Raw genomic sequence first — 21163 nt, 5'->3', positions numbered from 1 at the left:
CAATCAAATTTTTCACCTCACTAAAGTTTTAATGCTCTTGCATTTCTTCTTCTTTAGAATTCACAAATTTAGTTTTAAAATAACATTGGCCAGTAGACTACATTTATTATGATTTTTAAACTTTCTTTTATTCTTTCAAAGAGATTCTGCTCAAATATCGTCTGTTGTGTATTATTCTTGACTTGAATCCTTTTGAATTTGGACAACATTAAGCAAAGATGACATTTGGCTACTGATCTTATAGATAGATATTTTCATTACCGATCTTATAGATAGATATTTTCATTACTGCCAGATACTTCTCTAGAGTATCTACAAAATATCTTTTTCGGTGGAAGTCTTGGCCCTTCTTTTAACCCCCCCCCCCCCCCCTCTTTAAATCTCTTTCCATCGCTATAATGAATTTTACGATCAGCTGAACTGAAGCAGTGTATCACCCACCACGCTTAATTTTAGAAATCTTGCTTTAATTTTCTTTACCAAAATTTTTTTATTTTAAAAATTCATCAAATATTTAAACTCACTTTTTGTAGGCACGGAGTAGCAAGCTAGCTTAAGCCGAATAGAAATTTAATAGAATTCGATAAATTAAATAAGAGTAAATGTTACATTGAAAAATAATTTTCTCATTCAAAACATGTGTTGCATTTTAAAATGATATTCGGGTTATTATTAAAGGACTTACAAAAACAAAATGCCTTATTTTATGTTTTTGAACAGAGACTGAAATCTGTTACTTCCACAACATCTGCTGTTGTTTTTTTATTTGTTTTTTGCTGAACAAATTACGTTATATTTTTCTCCTTGCAAAGCTTGGAAATCTTAAGTCTCCAAACTGTTGTTTAATTGATTTATTGGTTTTTTTTATAAATAATTAACCAATACACACATACATATATATATATATACATACATACATATGTATATATAGTTTTATATATATAGGTATATATGTATGTATGTATAACCCAACCCACATGTTGTTATTGAGATAACATGGAGTTACCTCCAATGTATCACATAATCCAGACATCGAATAATTCAATCATGGGTCGAAAAAAAAAAACAAATTTAATCGCAACTTGGATTAAATTTTCTTTATCTCTGACATTTCTTCAATAATTTATAATCCCCAAACTCTAAGCCAGATATCTGAAAATCTTATAAAATCCCTTTTATCTGGCTTAGACACTCCCTAATCTTTATCTACATCCTTAAGCTGCAATTCCTGATAGGCCTATAATCCTGCTGATTCGTTTAACTAGATAACTAACGAAAAGTTAGATGATTTGACAAATTTATATCCTTCTTATGAGTAGTAAATTTGATATAAACTAAAACTTTCTACATTCTGTCTTTAACAAATGCACATTTTTTTTAAAAAATCTTTTTTAAAGTAATGTTTGTATAATTTCTTTTTAAGGGAAAAAAATCTTATATTATAAACACAAATCACAAAAAAAAAATCATATTTAAATTATTTTTTTTACTGAAAAGTAAAAAAAAAATAATTTAGTTTGCCTGCAAAAAAAAAGCAGAACTTGCAAAATGTGATTGCAACACAGTAACCGATACAAATCAATCACACAACACTTCCAAATTTATTTACATTTATACAAACAAAGAAATCTAAAAAGTAGAAACAATGGAAATAACGAAACGTAAAAATAATCTTTACTTACGCCAATTGAAAAAGCGAATTAGCACATAAAACGCACGACAACATGCATACTAAGTAAACTAAAATTAGCCTTATTACCTGTAGTCCAAGGTGTAGATGAAGTAGAGTTCACCTGTTTTATAACGTCATCATTTAAAGGGAGAGTGTGGTCAGTACTTTCCCTATCGTGAGACCGGTATTTATCTGAACTGGGTAGGCTCAGGGATATTTTAAGGGACTCAAAAGCAGGATCAGAGTTCACGCATCTCCGGTAGCAGTCATGCGCAATACCACTAGACCATGCCGTTCCACAAACAGTGACATCACAAATATAAAAATACACGGGTCTAGGATATTATCAATCCCTGACAGTCATCCATTCAGCCTTTACCAACACTGCTTTTAAAATAATATTTTTAACCTGCAAATGATTTAACAGTCAATATAGAAACAAATGAGTTCGGTTTTTACAATCACAACTAAGCTAGCTGTCCACAATCAAATGTTGCTTGCCAGATTTTTGAATCGCTTCAATCAACATCTTGCCAAGTTGGGCTGGTATATCTGTATGGTTTCTTATTGTGGCGAAAGATACTAGGCTGGGGTCCGGCTTGGGGTAGGTGAAGTGGTAGGCTGGAATAGCAGCAGTATGGATTAGAGAAGTAAGGTAACTCAAGTAACCTTTCAAGCATGAAGGTCAATTAGTAGGTGAAGTAGAGTGGCATATTTCAGTGATCTCGGAATATGAAGGTATAGTTTGGTCAGCACTATGGTAAGTTGCCTTTGCTTTCCCAAAACGTGAGTCAGGTACCCAACATAGCAAGGTGAGGGGAGGCACGGACGTTCTACTGACAAGTGTCAGGGATTCGTGCTCAAGAATTTCAGGTTATAAATTGTTATTTCATTCACTTTGATCTAGTTTGGTCCACCTGACATGGTAGGATTGTCTCATGTTTGGCAAGCCAACCTATGCTGTCTATCGAAAAAAATGTCTTTAATCTTCGCATACTGTATTAGTAATCTTAATTTTAAAATGTTTTGTGCAATATGACAAATGTATACGGCAACCATTTCTTGTAGTTATTAAATAGGCCACTAAACAATATTTAACATAGTAAACAAAACAATATGACAGTCAATAAAAAATGTTCAGATCAACTAAAATCATGCAATACACTATTAAAGTTTGCTGTGAGATATTTTGTCTGAGATCATTTGTCCATGGTACCATTTGTCCTGATATGTTTTGACCTGACATCATTTGTCCGTGAGATATTTTGTCTGAGATAATTTGTTTGGAGATCATTTGTCCTGTCACCATATATATATATATATATATATATATATATATATATATATATATATATATATATATATATATATATACGTATATATATATATATATATATGTATGTGTGTGTTTGTGTGTGCGTATACAACTTTATAAAAATAAAAATGTGTCTGTGTGTACGTGACACACACACACACAGAGAGAGAGAGAGAGAGAGAAAGAGAGAGAGAGAGAGAGTACTGAAACACCATTAACCACTAACCATTGGCCTCCCTGATGTCGAATGGCTGTGTTGGTTTGTTAGACTCTGAGTATGGTCTGATGAAGTCTTCATGCCAGGCTGGATGACATACGCCAACGAAACAAATTACCTGACATAAGATAATTAAGCCGCTAATTATCAATCTGATTACGTATACCAATCTATTACAAAAAACTATACATCTGTTGTCTTAGTTATAGGGCTGGTAAGTAGGTCACCAACCAGCTGTACGGCTCACTAAAACCTGCATGAGCCATAGAACTGGTTGGTGACCTACTTACCAGCCCTATTGCGATAGATGACTATTTTATTTATGTTTTGTCATTATAATTTAGTTTCTTGTTAAACGTAATAAATCATAGTGTTAAATGCTAGATTCACACAACTTTATTTTAAAGCTAATTGTGTTTTGATACTTGCATCAATCCCCCCCCCCCAAACACACAAACGCACACTTTACGAACAAAGGTCTATGCCCTATCCGTATTGTATGTATTAGAATGTTTTTTTTTATAGAACATGTAGTAGCATATGTATTAGCAAGATCTATGATCTTACCTGTAACCTGTGTATGAGCACCTTCTGTGACCTTACATATAGTCACCTGTATATGAGCAGGTTCATAGACCTCACCTGTAGTCATCTCTGTACGTGCAGGTTCTATGACCTTACCTGTATGAGCTGTTTCTATGACCTTTAATCACCTGTGCTTGAGCAAGTTTGATGACATTACCTGTAGTTAGGTCTATGACCTTCCTCTAGTCACCTGTATGTTAGGTCTATGACCTTCCTCTAGTCACCTGTATGTTAGGTCTATGACTTTCCTCTAGTCACCTGTATGTTAGGTCTATGACCTTCCTCTAGTCACTTGTATGTTAGGTCTATGACCTTCCTCTAGTCACCTGTATGTTAGGTCTATGACCTTCCTCTAGTCACCTGTATGTTTAGCAGTGTCTATGACCTTACCTGCAGTCACCTGTATGTGAGCAGTGTATGACCTTAACTGAACTCACCTGTATTTTTCGCAATGTCAATTACCTTACCTGAAATCACATGTACTTTTATTAATGTCAATTACCTTACCTGTAGTCTCTTATGAATGAGTATCGTCTCCGGATTCCTCTCAAAGACCTTGTACGGCATCCAGACGCCATTAAACTCCCAGATATTGTCACGGAAGAGCCTGCAAAAGTTCCATTCACTTTCTACACATGTTAATGGCAAGGGGAGAAATGGAGGGAAGTCACGGGTCAATAAGTGCACCTCGCTATTCATTTTCCACAGCTTATATGTCAAAAGCTCTGAAACTTGTTTTAAACTAAATAAATCAGCAAAAGACGCGTTTATTTCCGACATCACGCTATTTTTAGCTGAACTTTCTATTTCATGTTCCAAGGCATAGCAAACACTTAAAACCTCTCACTAATTAAATCTCACGCGCACACTTTGATTAAGCTCCCGGGTGTACGTATCAAATTGTTTAACAACTTAGTTTTAATTACTTGCTGCAAAGCTGTGTTTTTTTTTCAGATTTTTTTTTCTTTGGGGGGGGGGGGGGGGGGGGGGGGTACATGAAAATTTCGGGTGGGCGGACTATATTTTCATGGGGGCGGACGCTGGTCAAAGCATATTTTCTCTAATTAAATTCTATTTCATTTTAGGGGGGGGGGGGTGGTAGACGTTCTTTACAGGAAGAGATACTTGAAAGAATCTCAGTTGCAAAGTGCAGAGTTAGTGATATTAAAATCAAAATCAATTAATTTTAATTTAAGTTCATTGAAATGCTTGTCTTATTTAACTGCAATGGTAGGGCTAAATATCCCTAGATAACCAATCGAACATCTAAACCTCTATGTTGATTATGTAATTGAAGCATTGAAAATGAAAGATTATTGAAGGATCATTCTTCCTTTTTAGCGCAATTTCCATTCTGGAGAATTGCGTTTTTTTGTTTGGAAGCAAAGTCGGAATCAACAGGTTATATCGCCCTTAACAAATTGGTACGTAATACTTAATTAAATTACAATTCAGAACGAGGAAGAAGAAAAAAAAACTTAAATAATGTAAATTACCAAAATGAATCTAAGAGTTTGATCATGAAGGGGGCGGCAGGTTTAGACAGGAGTAGTCCGATACTTCCTCCTTTTGGCCACTCTTGGTAGTATGGCCAGTCCAGGCACATGATGCTAGGGTATCTGCGTAGGTCAGTCGACGGTGGGGTGGCCCAGAACACGTCTCTGTCCTATGGAAGATTTAGTTAGAAGGTTCTACACATCAACAAAACATGGATTTAAAAATGTGATAGGGGGCCTACATTTCAACCGATTTAAGTATTTAACACATCTATGAAATACGGATTACAAATGTGATATATTCAAGGTATAAAATATTTAACACATCTACAAAACATGGATTAAAAATTGTGATATATCCACCGATTTAAACATATTGTACATCTACAAAATACGGATTATAAATGTGATATATTCACAGATTAAAAACATCAGTGGCGTCGCTAGGTCGGGTGTCACCCGGTGCGGCACCTCAAGGTACTCAACAAATCCTTTTTCCTCTGTTTGTAGTTGGTGTTACACCCCCCTCCCCCACCATCGGGTGATAGTTTTGAAGTGTGCACAGGTAATAGTAAAGATGTTTATCTATAGTCAGTTATTAATATATGTGGATCAACTCTAATTAATCATTAATTGAACTGACAAAAAGCATAATTCTTCTAGATGTTCAGCAATTTTTCGCACCTAAAATGGTGTCACCCGGTGCGGTCCGAACCCCCTGCCCTCGCCTCGTGACGCTTCTGTTTAACACATCTATTAAACATGTATTATAAAATGTGATATATCCACAGTTTAAAACATTCAATACATCTATAACACGTGGATTACTAAATGGGATGTATCCATCGATTAAAACATGTAACACATCTACAAAACAAATATAAAATGTCATATATCAAACGTGTAGAATTAAACTGTATATTAAAGTCTATTCCTCAGGCAGGAACACAACTATAGATTTGAATAGATTAAACCTTTCTTCAATTATTACGGATTAGCTTATTTTTAAATGACTGTAATAAATTTGAAATGGAAAATAAATCGACTACTCCTATATAGGTTAATGCTCTAGAGTTCTCTAGACATATTATTTTTATAGTCCAAATATTAAAGCGATCGATTGTATTAATGTCGCTCATATTCAAAGTTCAATTGCTTTGTTTATGATTTGCTTGCGTATGTTAAGCTGATAAAAAACAAAAAATCAATGTGGAAGTAGTTTAACTACATAATATATATATAGGGCCTATATATATTAAAGTATAATATTTGAATTTCTAGTTGAGGAAAGAAATACTATGTTTATTAAGAAAAATTTAATTTATAAAAAAAGAACAATTTTATAATTCATTTTTGTACAAAACCTTACTGGATACAAGGACGGTGTGGTCGAATCGTAGCTCAACTGCTAACCTGAACGTCTCGAGTTCAGATCCCGGGTACAAATCCGTACGTTTTCCCTTAGTCTATAATCTCACGTTAGGGAAAGTAAAAGCTGCTGGGCATAATGCTAACCACACTATCCCTATATCGAGGTTACTAAAACGGGTGAACTCTACTTCACTTGCACAATAAACCGTAAGGTTCAAAAGGGTATTTTACTTATGTGTATCATTGGATTCAAGTACTTGAAGATAATTGTAATGAAAATTAAATGTTCCCCATGTAGATAACAACAAAGCAAATATATCCTACAAAATAAAAAGACTCATCTAGCTAATGTATTGGAACTATTACTAGCTAATTGCAATACCCTAAACCACACTCTCAAAATTAATGAGATTAAACTGGCATTAAACCCACAAGGGGAATGCCACTTAAATACCATAAACAAAGTAAATACCACCCCAATGGCATTCTTTAAGTAGATACCGCCTAAATGCCGCTCACAAAGTAAATGCCACCCAAATCCCACTCATAAAGTAAATAGCACCCACATACCGCTCACAAATTAAATACCACCTAAATACCACTCACATAGTAAATACCACCCAAATACCACTCACAAAGTAAATGCCGCCATATTTATAAAGTATCAGAATCCTTAGAACGTCAGCTCTGTGGGCGGTGACCTGGATCTGTTGCTGGAAGACAGACATCAGAGCGTCAACCTGAAATACAGAAAACAGACTGTATAGACAGACATCAGACTGTCAACCTGAAATACAGAAAACAGACTGTATAGACAGACATCAGACTGTCAACCTGAAATACAGAAAACAGTTTGTATAGACAGACTTAGGACTATCTATATGAAATACAGAAAACAGACTGTATAGACAGACTTAGGACTATCTATATGAAATACAGAAAAAAGACAGTATAGACAGACTTAGGACTATCTATCTGAAATAATGAAGGCATTATATAGACATCAGGCTATCACTTGAAATAAATAAAACAGACAAATGACAGGACACAAAAACCTACCCAACAACCTACGTACCCACCAAATATCCTCCAAACAACCCACCTAACCATTCAACAACCCACCCTCCTACCAAAACAACCCACCCACCCAATAATCAACCCACCCACCAAACCATCCACCCCACAACCCACCCACCCACTCAACAACCCACCAATCCATCAACCCATCCACCCCAAAACACATCCACCCCACAACCCACCCACCCACCAACCCATCCACCCCACAACCCACCCACCCACTAAACAACCCACCCACCCACTAACCCACCAACCCTTCTACCCCACAACCCACCAACCCACCAACCCATTCACCCCACAACCCACCCACCCACCCACCCTAGTAGCTTGATAGTAAAACTTTAGAAAAAGTTTGCACACACAAAATGATAAACTAAACAAAATAATAAAACCGCCGACATAACTCATATAATTAAAGGAACGTAACAAATCAACTCACGTAAACAAATGTGATGTTCTCCCCTTGCAGCCTGTCCCACCACTCGCCAGATGGCACTGTGTCCCCGTGAACATATATCCTGGCCAGATCAAAATTTCATAAACAGGATGAAAAAAAAAATTAAAAATAGAAGCACATAACAGTTGAAATATTTTAAGTAAATCGAGTTTGGATAGTGGATATCAACATAGTATATTTGGATAATAGTGTTTCCGGATATATTCATTCCCTGATATTAGATATCCAGGCTATTTTGTCATTTTGTCGCCAACTGCAGTAAATTAGCATGAGATAGCTGTCGTTTTGTGGGTCCTGTAAGATTTTGTAACTCCTAACACCCCCTGTCTACTCCATTACTGGCTAATATGTCATATATAAGTGTGTGGTGAGTCCGGGGGGGGGGGGGGCATCATCGTGGGAGTGAATCTACGTGGAGGTAGGGGGCATCTTAGTCGTAGCGGGGGGGGGGGGATAAATAAAGGATATTAAAAAGGACTAGTTTGAAAAGTCGATACTTTTTTAGTAGTATGTTTAAGATTAAAAACTGTTATTTATGAAGAATCGGATTAAGGATTATCTGATACGGTTTATCTTTTTGTGTCAAGAATAAGCTTGGTTTTCCTTGAATTTTTAATCCGCGTAAAACTGGCGTCAATCTGGACGACACGTCCTGTTTCTATAAATTTAATCTGGGATAGGGAAATGTATTTTTAAAAATAGTCGCTCTAATCCTTTATCAATTTATGAAGTCAACATATATTGGTTACTTTTTTTTGAGTACTTCAAGTTGAAAGGAATACGTTTTTAAATAATGAGATCAGGTTAACACTACATAGGTGTCTGTTGGCCTCTACCGTCTTAAAAGCTGTTGCCAATCGTGTTTGAAAAGGATATTTTTAGCCTGATAAACGATGACCTAGTTCGGAGTCCACAGTGAGACTGATCACGTGAGTAACACGTGGCTGTTTCAGTCTCTTGTTGGGGGGGGGGGTGATGGAGGTGAGGGGTATTTCTCTAGAAAAAAATATATTTATAAATGACGTCACGCTTTTCTAACTTTTTTTTACACACCACTCTCCCTATAGTCAAACATTGTCACACAAAAATGATACTCACCTAATAACACCACACTTCAAAACCTCTTCTCCCTCCCCCTTTTCGAAATTTTTTTTTTTAAATATCGATATTTTTCTAATATGTCTGCGCGTTCGGTCAACATTGTGTGTATTGATCCATTTTTATAACAGTCTACAAAAAATAAATCCTATAAAAATGCCAAATAACTGCTATCATTCAGTTTCTTACATTACTTATTAAAATGTAAAAAATGATGTCTCGATTTCTGAAATCACTTCCTCACCCTCAACACAAATAGTCGTAGAAATTAGGTATAGATAGCTCACCTTTCTATTTTGGTCAGGTATAGATAGCTCACCTTTCTACTTTGGCCAGGTTTAGATAGCTCACCTTTCTATTTTGGTCAGGTATAGATAGCTCACCTTTCTATTTTGGTCAGCCATAGATAGCTCACCTTTCTATTTTGGCCAGGTATAGATAGCTCACCTTTCTATTTTGGCCAGGTATAGATAGCTCACCTTTCTATTTTGGCCAGGTATAGATAGCTCACCTTTCTATTTTGGCCAGGTATAGATAGCTCACCTTTCTATTTTGGCCAGGTATAGATAGCTCACCTTTCTATTTTGGCCAGGTATAGAAAGCTCACCTTTCTATTTTGGCCAGTTATAGATAGCTCACCTTTCTATTTTGGCCAGGTATAGATAGCTCACCTTTCTATTTTGGCCAGGTATAGATAGCTCACCTTTCTATTTTGGCCAGGTATAGAAAGCTCACCTTTCTATTTTGGCCAGTTATAGATAGCTCACCTTTCTATTTTGGCCAGGTATAGATAGCTCACCTTTCTATTTTGGCCAGGTATAGATAGCTCACCTTTCTATTTTGGCCAGGTATAGATAGCTCACCTTTCTAATTTGGCCAGGTATAGATAGCTCACCTTTCTATTTTGGCCAGGTATATATAGCTCACCTTTCTATTTTGGTCAGCCATAGATAGCTCACCTTTCTATTTTGGCCAGGTATAGATAGCTCACCTTTCTATTTTGGCCAGGTATAGATAGCTCACCTTTCTATTTTGGCCAGGTATAGAAAGCTCACCTTTCTATTTTGGCCAGTTATAGATAGCTCACCTTTCTATTTTGGCCAGGTATAGATAACTCACCATTCTATTTTGGCCAGGTACAAGGCTGAAAGCATTGCCAGGTAATGCTGGAACAAGAACTTGACGGGAGAACCTGGCTGTGGGTTCAACGACACGACATGTCCGATGTTTGGGATCAGGTCGTTCGGATCCTGAAACATCAAATTCAACTTTTTAAATTTAAATTTGGTTAACAAGATATAATTCCTGAATCTGAAAAGTCCAACGAAAAAATGGTGTTTCCGTGTATCTTTGTTCGGATTGGGAAACATCCGATTTAAATAACGTTTTCGAAATTCTGTTTGAGTTTCGAAACAATGTTAAAACTGTAAAAAAAAAATATAAGATGACCGCCATAACCATAGCAACGGCAGGAAATTTTCGGCCATTTTTTTTTATTTTTAGACTTAACGCTTTGAGTCATAACTATATGCTAAATATTATAGCATTAGGTTTAGAAATAAGCATTTTGGCTATTTGATTTTCATCACCCGCCCATGGAGGTGATACAGTGAGAAATAGGCGCACAGGGAGTGATACAGTGAGAAATAGGCGCACAGGGAGTGATACTGTAACGAATATGAGCCAATGGAGGTGATACTGTGATAAATAGAAGCGCAGGAGGTGATACTCGAAGCTAAGAATGTACATGCCACTCGCAGTTAAGAGTGTATGTGCTACACCTAGAGAGTGGATAAAATTATCTTACAGTTTATAATATGGTGTTATGGTGTTTAAGTGTCGTGTTTAAGAGTCGATTTTATTCTCCCGATGTCGATTTTGTGGTGTTATCTGAGTTAAAGTTTAGGAGATTTGGTGTTTAAGCGTAATGTTTAAGAGTCGAGTCTCTCGATAAAGAGTTTATGGTGATATTCCCAAATACAAACTACCAGTTTCCTCGCAAGGTTTTAAGTCATTGATTTTTTAACAAGCGATCTACTAACAGCGGTCATAAATGAACTAGAAATAAAGCACGCTGTCACAGGTATTTAGCGTCGAACTGGGGATACCAGATATTAAATAAGTAGGTGGTAGTCCCTTTTAAAGAGATTCGGCGATGTTAATTCTCTAAAGCTATTTCATGTTTGATTAATCGCAAAAGCCGTTACAATATATGACTAACCGCTAAAGCTATCAGACCAATAACTATAGATAGGATCGAACACTTAAACATATGCTACCCGTTCACGACTTATGCAAATAATCAATTGTATTATTAGAGTTAAGGGCTCACTCAATTCACTCATTTGATATTGAACTGGTGAGGACTTAAAATAGATTGTCGATATTTCGGAAATATTATAACGTACTTGCCGAAATCGGATAGGCTTTGCACCAGCTATTTACAGTGATATCCAAATGTAAATGTTAATGAAGATTTCTATGTTTGCTTGCATAATGTTTTAACGACAATATGCTTGAAAAGTGCTTCAACTTAGTATTTGCCAGAAAGTTTACTTTTCAACCAAAGTTGAATATTTTATTCCAAAAAATAAAAAAACGTGAATATTATACAAATGTAAAGAAAACCAACTGACCTCCCCTTAACTAACTGAAAGAAAGATTTGAATGTAAAGAAAACCAACTGACCTCCCCTGAACTGACAGAAAGAAAGATTTGAATGTAAAGAAAACCAACTGACAGAAAGAAAGATTTGAATGTAAAGAAAACCAACTGACCTCCCCTGAACTGACAGAAAGAAAGATTTGAATGTAAAAAAACCAACTGACAGTGTGATGACGCAAGATTACGTCAGACATGTTTAGCAGATATAGGTTAGCAGAAACAGACTATAGGCCTAGTTGGTTGGGTAGAGAGGCCAATGGGCGCACAGGGCTGACCGGTCACGTGGGACGGTCAGCTGACCACTGAGGCGTGGGTCAGTAGAGCGATAGGCCAGGAGTTGTTAGGTAGCGGCAGAGACGGCCGAGAATGTAGATAGTTAGGAGATCATGATTAGCTAGCGAAGGCAGAAGGTGTTAGGTTGTAGAATGGAGCAGATGTAGAATGTAGAGAACAGTTAGTGTTAGGATTGGTCATGGGAGTTAGTAGTATAGTGAACAGTCAGTAGTAGAAGTAAATAGTACAGTGTAGATCAGTTAGGTAGAAACTTGAACATATATATCATTTTAATAAAGAACAATTATAGTTGAACTTGAACTGTGTGTTATTGGAGTCATTCGTTTCGCATCTTAAAAATCTCCACCCTCACAACTGGTGGAGCGCGGGTCGAGGACAGGAAAGACTGGGTATATCGGGTTACACATGACGGAGTACATCTGGTGTACAGCTTTCTTCAACTCAACACAACAGCGGGTTTCTTCAACCGGAACGAGTTTGGATTAACAACACAAGGAAACAGTCAACATGTCCAAAAAGATAAGTACCTTCCAAAATTTTTTTAAACGTTTGGGTTTGGACTTGTGCTGGATATTTGGTGCCAGCGGTTTTTCTGCCTCTTTCTTATCTGTTTCTTCAACCACACTACCCTTAAAAATGCCTCCATTGTACGAAGTGGGCACTAAAACTGAGCTTAAGTCAGGCCTAGAAGAGTCAGGTAGAATTGATAACTCGTTACTAGATATAAATGTTCAGAATACAGTCAAAGTGAAAAGCAATTCAAGAACTATTGAGGATCCAGATATTCTGGATGAATTGATTATTAGGCTTGGACAATACACGACAACAGAAAATCGAGACTGGTTATTAACTGTTAAATAATTTGACGCAAAAACTCTAGATGATCCAGATGCTATGGAAGATTTGATCAATAGAATTGTAGATTATAAGGTAACCGGAGATCCAGATTCCTTGTTGACTGAAGAAGAATATGATGCAAAGATAGATGCCGAGTTAGCAGAGAAACAAAGAGAAGCAGAAACATATATTGCCGGAATTAAAGAAGAAACAGAAAGAATTCGTAAAGAAAGAGAAAAATTGAGAGAACTTTGCCAAGCCAAACAAGAAACGGTGCAAAGTTTAGATACGAATAATAACAACCAGACAGCCGAAACAACATTTTACTATTCCTTCGATTCAGATTCAGATGACACGTTCAGTGAAGCAAGCGAAATACCTACAACAAAAAGTGAAACACAACATACACTCCAAAAACATAATACGGCAAATCACAACATTCAGATTAACTACAGTCAACAGAAACACAATTACAGTGTCAGATGCTACTATTGTAATAGAACAGGCCACAAACAAATAAATTGCAGAATACGATATTATGACAGACGCAAACAAGATGCACAACGCAACAGACCAAAATATAGACAGATAAATAGAATAGCTTTTATGTCATCGTTTACAGAAGCCAGTAGAAGAACAGACATATTTACGTCAAAAATTAATAACAGATACGCAACAGCAATTAGGGACACACACTGCTCAACAGTGGCAGTACGTAACACATTCGTACAACACCACCAATACACAGGCAGAACACAACGTGTTCACAGCTCAAGAGGCAGCACATATGTTTGGCCAACAGCTATGGTCACCATAGCCACACCCTCAGCGTGTAAAACAGTTGAAGCAGCTGTTTTTAAAAACGGGCCATACGACGTGATATTAGGAAATTTTAGAGGTGTGAAACAATTTAGAGTTGGAACTCGAGTGAACTACTTAGAACAACTAAGCCAACAACGCTCATCTTCAAGGAACGGATCTTACCAGAGACCACAGAGAAGCAACCCTTCACAAAGCCATGACCAACCAGTTGAAAGAATCCACCTACTAAACACATCAAGCTCGTTACCAACATTTAAGTCTAAAGTAAACGGACAGATAGTAAACGCAATTCGAGACACTGGTTGTTCAACAATAGCAGTAAAAGCCAAATTTGTTAAAACATGCCAATATACAGGCCAATATGTAAATGTGGAATTATTTGGCGGTATAATCGCAGAATACAAAACGGCATTGATCAATATTCAAACCCCATATCTAACTGGTCGCGTAATTGCTGTGGTCACTGACAATGGATCATATGATCTGATCATCGGAAACATAGTGAACAACGAAACTATTTCCCGAGTGGAAATCGACGATTGGGTACAAAGGGAAATAATTCAGATGGTCGAAACAAGAGAACAAGCAAGAAAAGCAAGAGAAAGCAACAAGAGTCATGAACCACCCGTCGACCTAAGTAGTCATCAAGCAGAAGACCAACATAACAACGCCATAGATAATACTGAGGCCAAAAACATTTGGGAACCAGAAAAATTTCAGTTAGCACAACAAGAAGACCCGTCACTAGAAAAGATATTTAGACTCGCCCGTAAACACTCAATCACTACATCGAGGTCATCAGAACACTCTTTCTTTATTAAGAATAACACGCTTCAAAGAAAATATAAAGGCAAAGGACAAGAAATAAACCAATTAGTAATCCCACAGAAATACAGACCACAAATTCTACACCATGCACACGACCTTACACTTGCAGGACACATGGGAAGAAAGAAAACAAAACAAAGAATTGAAACTACCTTCTACTGGCCGGGCATGGACAAAGACATCTCACAGTACGTGAAGTCATGTCAGACATGCAGGAATAGAGATACCACTAGACCACCCCAAGCCCCATTACAAACCACTGATTTAGCTAACAGACCATTCGAAAAAATAGCGATAGATATCATAGGACCACTGCCTACCCCATCAAAACGTGGTCACCGATACATCCTCACAATAGTCGACTTTGCAACACGTTGGCCAGAAGCCTTCCCACTAAAGACGATAACATCTGAGGATATAGCAGGCGCCCTACTCACGTTCTTCTCAAGAACCGGGTTCCCGGACACCATACTGTCAGATCGGGGCACACAATTTACCTCCGACTTAACGAGACAACTCACGAGTGTGCTGGGGATTAAGCAAGCATTCACGACGCCCTATCACCCTCAAAGCAATGGCGTGTGTGAACGACTAAACGGCACCATTAAATCGTTATTAGACAAAGTCTCTAAAGACAACCCAGAAAACTGGGATACCATGCTACCATGTATCCTATTCGCCTACCGAGAAATACCTCATTCTTCTACTGGATTTTCTCCATTCGAACTCGTCTACGGCGCCAACCCCAAAGGCCCCATGGATATACTTAGGACACTTCTCTACAAACAGAACATAGAACAAGAAACCAGAACAACATATGAAGCCATTGTCAATCTTAGAGAAAATATAATCAATGCATGCCAGGAAGCAAAGCTCGCGCTACAAGAAAAGGGAGAAATAGCAAGACACAGGGTGAACAGGAATAGAAAGCTACGCCAGTTCACAGTAGGGGAACAGGTCAGAATACTGTTACCTTCTAAGCACAACAAATTACAGCTTGCATGGCAGGGTCCATTCACAATCACAGCCAAAATTTCAAATGTAGATTACCAAGTCGAAATAAAAGGGAAGAAAAAAACGTTTCACACAAATATATTGAGCCCTTACACCTTAAGACCAGAAGAGCTTGAAATTAAACACACGGCAACAATAAACTGCGCAGAGTTACACGAAGATGACACAGACTCGATCGGCAAAATATACACATTACCTACTAGCAAGGAAACATGGCAAGATATCAAAATCGGCAGAATGCCGCCAGAATTCGAAAAAGAAATCAAGGAAATATTAGAAAAATTTAAAGAGGTGCTATCCCCACAACCTGGTAAAACAGATACAATCGTCCATGATATTAAGTTGACTTCACTTAGAGCAACCAAAATGCCCGCATACAACATTCCCATACATCACAGAGAAAACGTACAAAACCAAATCCAAGAATTATTACAAGCTGGGATAATAGAACATTCCGACTCTTCATATGCTGCTCCTATTGTATTAGTAAAGAAAAAATCCCACGACCTTAGACTGTGTATTGATTACAGACAACTGAACAGCATTACAATACCAGACGCAGAACCAATGCCAAATCCAGAAGACTTATTTGCTAAACTTAAACAGGCTAAATACTTTACAAAGCTTGACTTATCCAGGGGTTATTGGCAGATACCAATAAAAGAAGATGTGAGACACCTAACAGCCTTTATAACACCATTTGGCTTGTTCCAGTGGAAGTACATGAGTTTCGGGCTAATGAACGCACCGCTACCTTCAACAGACTCATGCGAAAAATACTACAGGGTCGAGACGACCTCATATCCTACTTAGATGACATATGTCTGTTCCACAACACCTGGCAAGAGCATGTGAGAGGACTGGAAACGCTGCTGGAAATATTAAAGCAGCATGGACTAACTGCTAAACCTAGCAAAATAGAAATAGGAATGGAAGAGATAGAATTTTTAGGTCACTCCATTTCACAAGGTCAACAAAAGCCACTCCAACCTACAGTGAATAAAATACTGAACATAAACGTGCCGACATCAATTAAAGAGGTCCGTAGCTTGATCGGTCTGTGTAACTACTATAGGAAGTTTATACCCAATTTCGCCACCATCATAGAGCCACTAACGAATTTAACAAAAACGGACAAAAAGAATAAGAAACTACTGTGGACAGAAAAATGTGAAACAGCACTAAACAGGGTAAAACAAGCATTCGCATCGGAACCTATTCTCAGATTACCAAATACAGATCAACCCTTTATCCTCTGCACGGATGCCTCTTCGGTCGGTATAGGTGCATGTCTTTTACAAGACTTTAACAATGAACTCCACCCAGTTCAATACATTAGCCGAAAATTGTCGTCAGCTGAGAAAAACTACGCAGTCATTGAGAAAGAATGTCTGGCCATAGTCTGGGCCATAAACAAGTTTGCCAGATACCTGGCCGGTGCACACTTCACTTTACAGACCGACCACGCGCCCCTACAAGCACTAAAAACAAAGAAGCTGTCAAACGCAAGACTGGTACGCTGGGCACTGAGCTTACAAGATTATCAATTTGACATTGTTCCTGTCCCCGGCACACAAAACGTGTTGGCCGACACGCTGTCACGCAACTAGAACATAGGTCATACAACTCTGGTCATCAAGAATGTTAGGAATTAAGTCGCCGAGAAATCGGCGTGAAGTAAAAGTCAGAACTGAAGCCAAAGAAGTCATTTAAAGTCAATCGAGGTCAGTCAGCGATGTTTATGAAGTCAGTGATGTCGTTGGAACCTTTGAAGTCAAAGTTAAAGTCTTGAAGTCGAGGTCAGGTTAATCTAAGTCAGTCAGTGAAGTCTTTAAAGTTGAAGTCGTCGAAGTCAGTCAGAGAGGTCTAATTAAGTCAGTCGTCAGAGGAAATCAGTCGTTAATTTGAAGTCAGTCGAGTTACTGAAGTCAAAGTGAAATAAGTCAGGTTACTGAAGTCATAAGTGAAGTCAGTCATTAAGTCAAGCCAGCCAGTTTTTTTGTCAGAAGTCAGATAGTGAGAGCTGCTCCACTATATGATTACGTATTCAAATGTTGATTTGAAACGGCACGATTACTTATATACACTTACATGTCTACTCTTTTTGTGAAGCTATTTCTAATCTCTAGTAGTGTTTACGTCTATTGAGTTTATTAGGCTTTACAGATTGTTGTTAGATTAGAGTGTACTCATTTTTTATTTGGTTATGTTGTAATGTTATTTTTTAATGTTTGTTATACCGCCAGACAAATGTTCAGCACGTATAAATTTGGGATTGAGGTTTATTTTTTTTAATGGAAGGTACCTCTGTCTGAATACTTGTCTGCGCGGGCACTAAGATGGTCACGTAAAACCATTGCTCATGGTCTCGTAATACAATTTCAGACCCACTACGCTTATTCAGAATGAGACGAGATGAAGCAGACACTTCAAAGAATGCCGCCACCTGAAGCCCTGATTACGTTGAATTACCTGGACAGCGAACAGCCCTGCTTAACAGAGAATTGCCCTGGTCAAGACAGCGGACGCATCGCCACCGCTCCGCACCCGCACTGGGGTTGAATAACAGACCGCCAGCTACGTACACCCTCGTCGGCAGATACAAATGGGTAGAAGACCCATCGTCCAAGTTCCCAGCGTCGGAATGTTACGTCATTGTTCGCCACGCATCAGACAGCTCCAGTTCATCGTATAACCACTCTACGTGGACGTCTCAACCAGCGTTGAGATGAGATTGTTGCGTCATCACATTGACCAACGAAAGTTACGCCTACACCCGCCTCACGGGAACTTACGTAGACCAACGCCACAACCCACCCACCACAGATAAACGCCAATAAGTACATAACACTTACACACACACACACTTACACTGCTCGTTGAGCCCGTTCAACCAGTTACACATTCTACTAAGATTAGCTCAAGGCCAGTACACGACAACCTAGCCAGAACTGAGTTTCACATGATTGGATTCACACATTCCATAACATAGACATACATTATCAAGCAGAGACACCACAGACGTCAGGATACCTACACAAGAACGAAAACAATGACATTTTTTTTCAAGAACACAGACACAGATTTTATGTTTTTTTAAACTGTGCTGTCCCATTTTGTATTTGATTTAGATGATTGATGTTAGGGATAGAATAGAGTAGTAAGATAGATAGTTGTTGATGTATTAGATTAGTAGCAGACGCTGAAAAATATAATTTGTCAGCTACAGAAAGGGAGGGAGATATGTGATGACGCAAGATTACGTCAGACATGTTTAGCAGATATAGGTTAGCAGAAACAGACTATAGGCCTAGTTGGTTGGGTAGAGAGGCCAATGGGCGCACAGGGCTGACCGGTCACGTGGGACGGTCAGCTGACCACTGAGGCGTGGGTCAGTAGAGCGATAGGCCAGGAGTTGTTAGGTAGCGGCAGAGACGGCCGAGAATGTAGATAGTTAGGAGATCATGATTAGCTAGCGAAGGCAGAAGGTGTTAGGTTGTAGAATGGAGCAGATGTAGAATGTAGAGAACAGTTAGTGTTAGGATTGGTCATGGGAGTTAGTAGTATAGTGAACAGTCAGTAGTAGAAGTAAATAGTACAGTGTAGATCAGTTAGGTAGAAACTTGAACATATATATCATTTTAATAAAGAACAATTATAGTTGAACTTGAACTGTGTGTTATTGGAGTCATTCGTTTCGCATCTTAAAAATCTCCACCCTCACAGACAGAAAGAAAAGATTTGAATGTAAAGAAAACCAACTGACTGAAAGAAAGATTTGTATGTAAAAAAACCAACTGACCTCGCCTTGTCTAACTGCCACTGGTTCCGACTTGCCATAGAACAATCTTCTCGCCAGAGAGGCGAATGGCGAGGTTTCGTTAATGATGTCCTCGGGTACGATTCCATCTGGCACGGCCAGGCAGGGGGACAAGTTTTGAGACAACTGACCCCTGGTGTTAAACTCTGTCCCATTATTGCCAGCGTTGAACTTATCCAAGGTCAGACATTCAAACGACCTGTTTAAAATGTTGATTTTGTACTGCTGTAAAGTTGAGCCGTTGCCCATGTGACCTTGAGATGCTAAAACAAACACCTGTTCACTGCGGTTGGCACCGGATGTGACGTAAGTAAAGAATTTCTCCGAGCGCCATTCTTTAGGAATATACGTGACCAGCGCCCGCTCCCCAAAATAGAACCCCCCGCCTGGGCTGGACGCCAGCTGATCCAGACCGTAGTCCAAGGCGTCGGTCGTGTTACAGCGGATTAGCTTAGAAGCCTCTCGGAGCTCAAGACTGGGCAGGGACTGCTTTAGCTCTTGAAACCACGTGTGGTAGTAACGGTCAACCACCGGCAGTTTGTTGTAGTGAAACACCAACTTCAGCGGCCTGAGAACCCGCACCACGCTCAAAACACCCAGATAGTCTTCAAACTTGAACAGCTTCTCCCCGCACCATACGTAATGGGCGCTCGTTGGAAGCACCCCCGGGGGGTCACGTGACGTATCCAGACCGTTACCTAGCAACGAGATTCTCTGATATTTCTTCTGGTTAACAACATCACTCAGTAAATCCCGAAACAGCCGCTGTTTATCGACTGTATGCTTCTCTTCACATTTCTTCACTACCAGATCGCTATTTTGTAACGTCCAATTTTTCATCATCATGGCCTGAATAATTGCACTGTTGTCAACATGACGTAACTCTGTTGCTACGCGACTATGAACCACGGTTCGGCTGTTTAAATGAATATTTACGTAAGCACATATCACAAATACACCTAAAAGTAAACATATCAAAATTAATTTGTGCATGTGCCGTTTTTTAAAAATCATTGCTGGTTTTCGAGAAAATTAGACCAGTTGAAAAAAGTTTCAAAGTATAGTTGTAATCCTCAAATCAGTTAAATAAATTTCACAGCGTATACACTAAAAACCGAAAACTAGTGCTGTATTGATATCGTTATGATGAATATTTCACGGAGTCTATCCACGATTTCAGTGTGTATCAGAAAAAATATATCAGTTTATATTTTAATGATATACTTGTCTTGAGTGCAGACGTACCTCAAGCTAGTAGAGCCAAGGTTCAGATAACCGCACCATTTATGGTGTGGTCCGCGTTAGGGAGTAAAATAAGGACAAGACGATTGGTCCTTCGTCGACATGCGGTGAGCATTGTTCCAAACGATAACAAATCAGCAGATGTGAGGGCTGTTAGATAAAACATCACAGGGGAGTAGGGTGGGGCTGGGAGGCTAAGCCGATAAGACCTTAATAAATAATCTCATTTTATCCTGAAATTTATAACCACAAACAGACCATCCGCTTGCGACCATCCCGTGTTTTAAACTACAAAATGATCTACTGCCATGGTAGACAACCACAAAATGAACAAATAAAACATCACCAACTTTT

The 21163-nt window shown here is 38.4% G+C and overlaps 1 protein-coding gene across 1 annotated transcript; it reads right to left on the bottom strand.

Annotated features, from left to right (window-relative positions):
- Positions 1-2124: 2124 nt before the first annotated feature.
- LOC131940287 (uncharacterized) lies at positions 2125-20777 on the bottom strand. Its single transcript, XM_059298932.1, has 8 exons — positions 19550-20777; positions 10408-10538; positions 8173-8251; positions 7292-7396; positions 5286-5455; positions 4297-4396; positions 3214-3322; positions 2125-2293 (listed from the first exon to the last, which is right to left on the bottom strand). The coding sequence occupies exons 1-8, from the start codon at positions 20579-20581 to the stop codon at positions 2145-2147; spliced, it is 1875 nt and encodes a 624-aa protein (XP_059154915.1). The 5' UTR covers positions 20582-20777; the 3' UTR covers positions 2125-2144.
- Positions 20778-21163: the final 386 nt, after the last annotated feature.

This window comes from Physella acuta, unplaced genomic scaffold (genome assembly GCF_028476545.2).
Source record: "Physella acuta isolate Inbredline_101_S28 unplaced genomic scaffold, ASM2847654v3 ptg000315l, whole genome shotgun sequence".
Lineage (NCBI taxonomy): Eukaryota > Metazoa > Mollusca > Gastropoda > Physidae > Physella > Physella acuta.
This window is presented reverse-complemented; position numbering and strand designations above follow the sequence as displayed.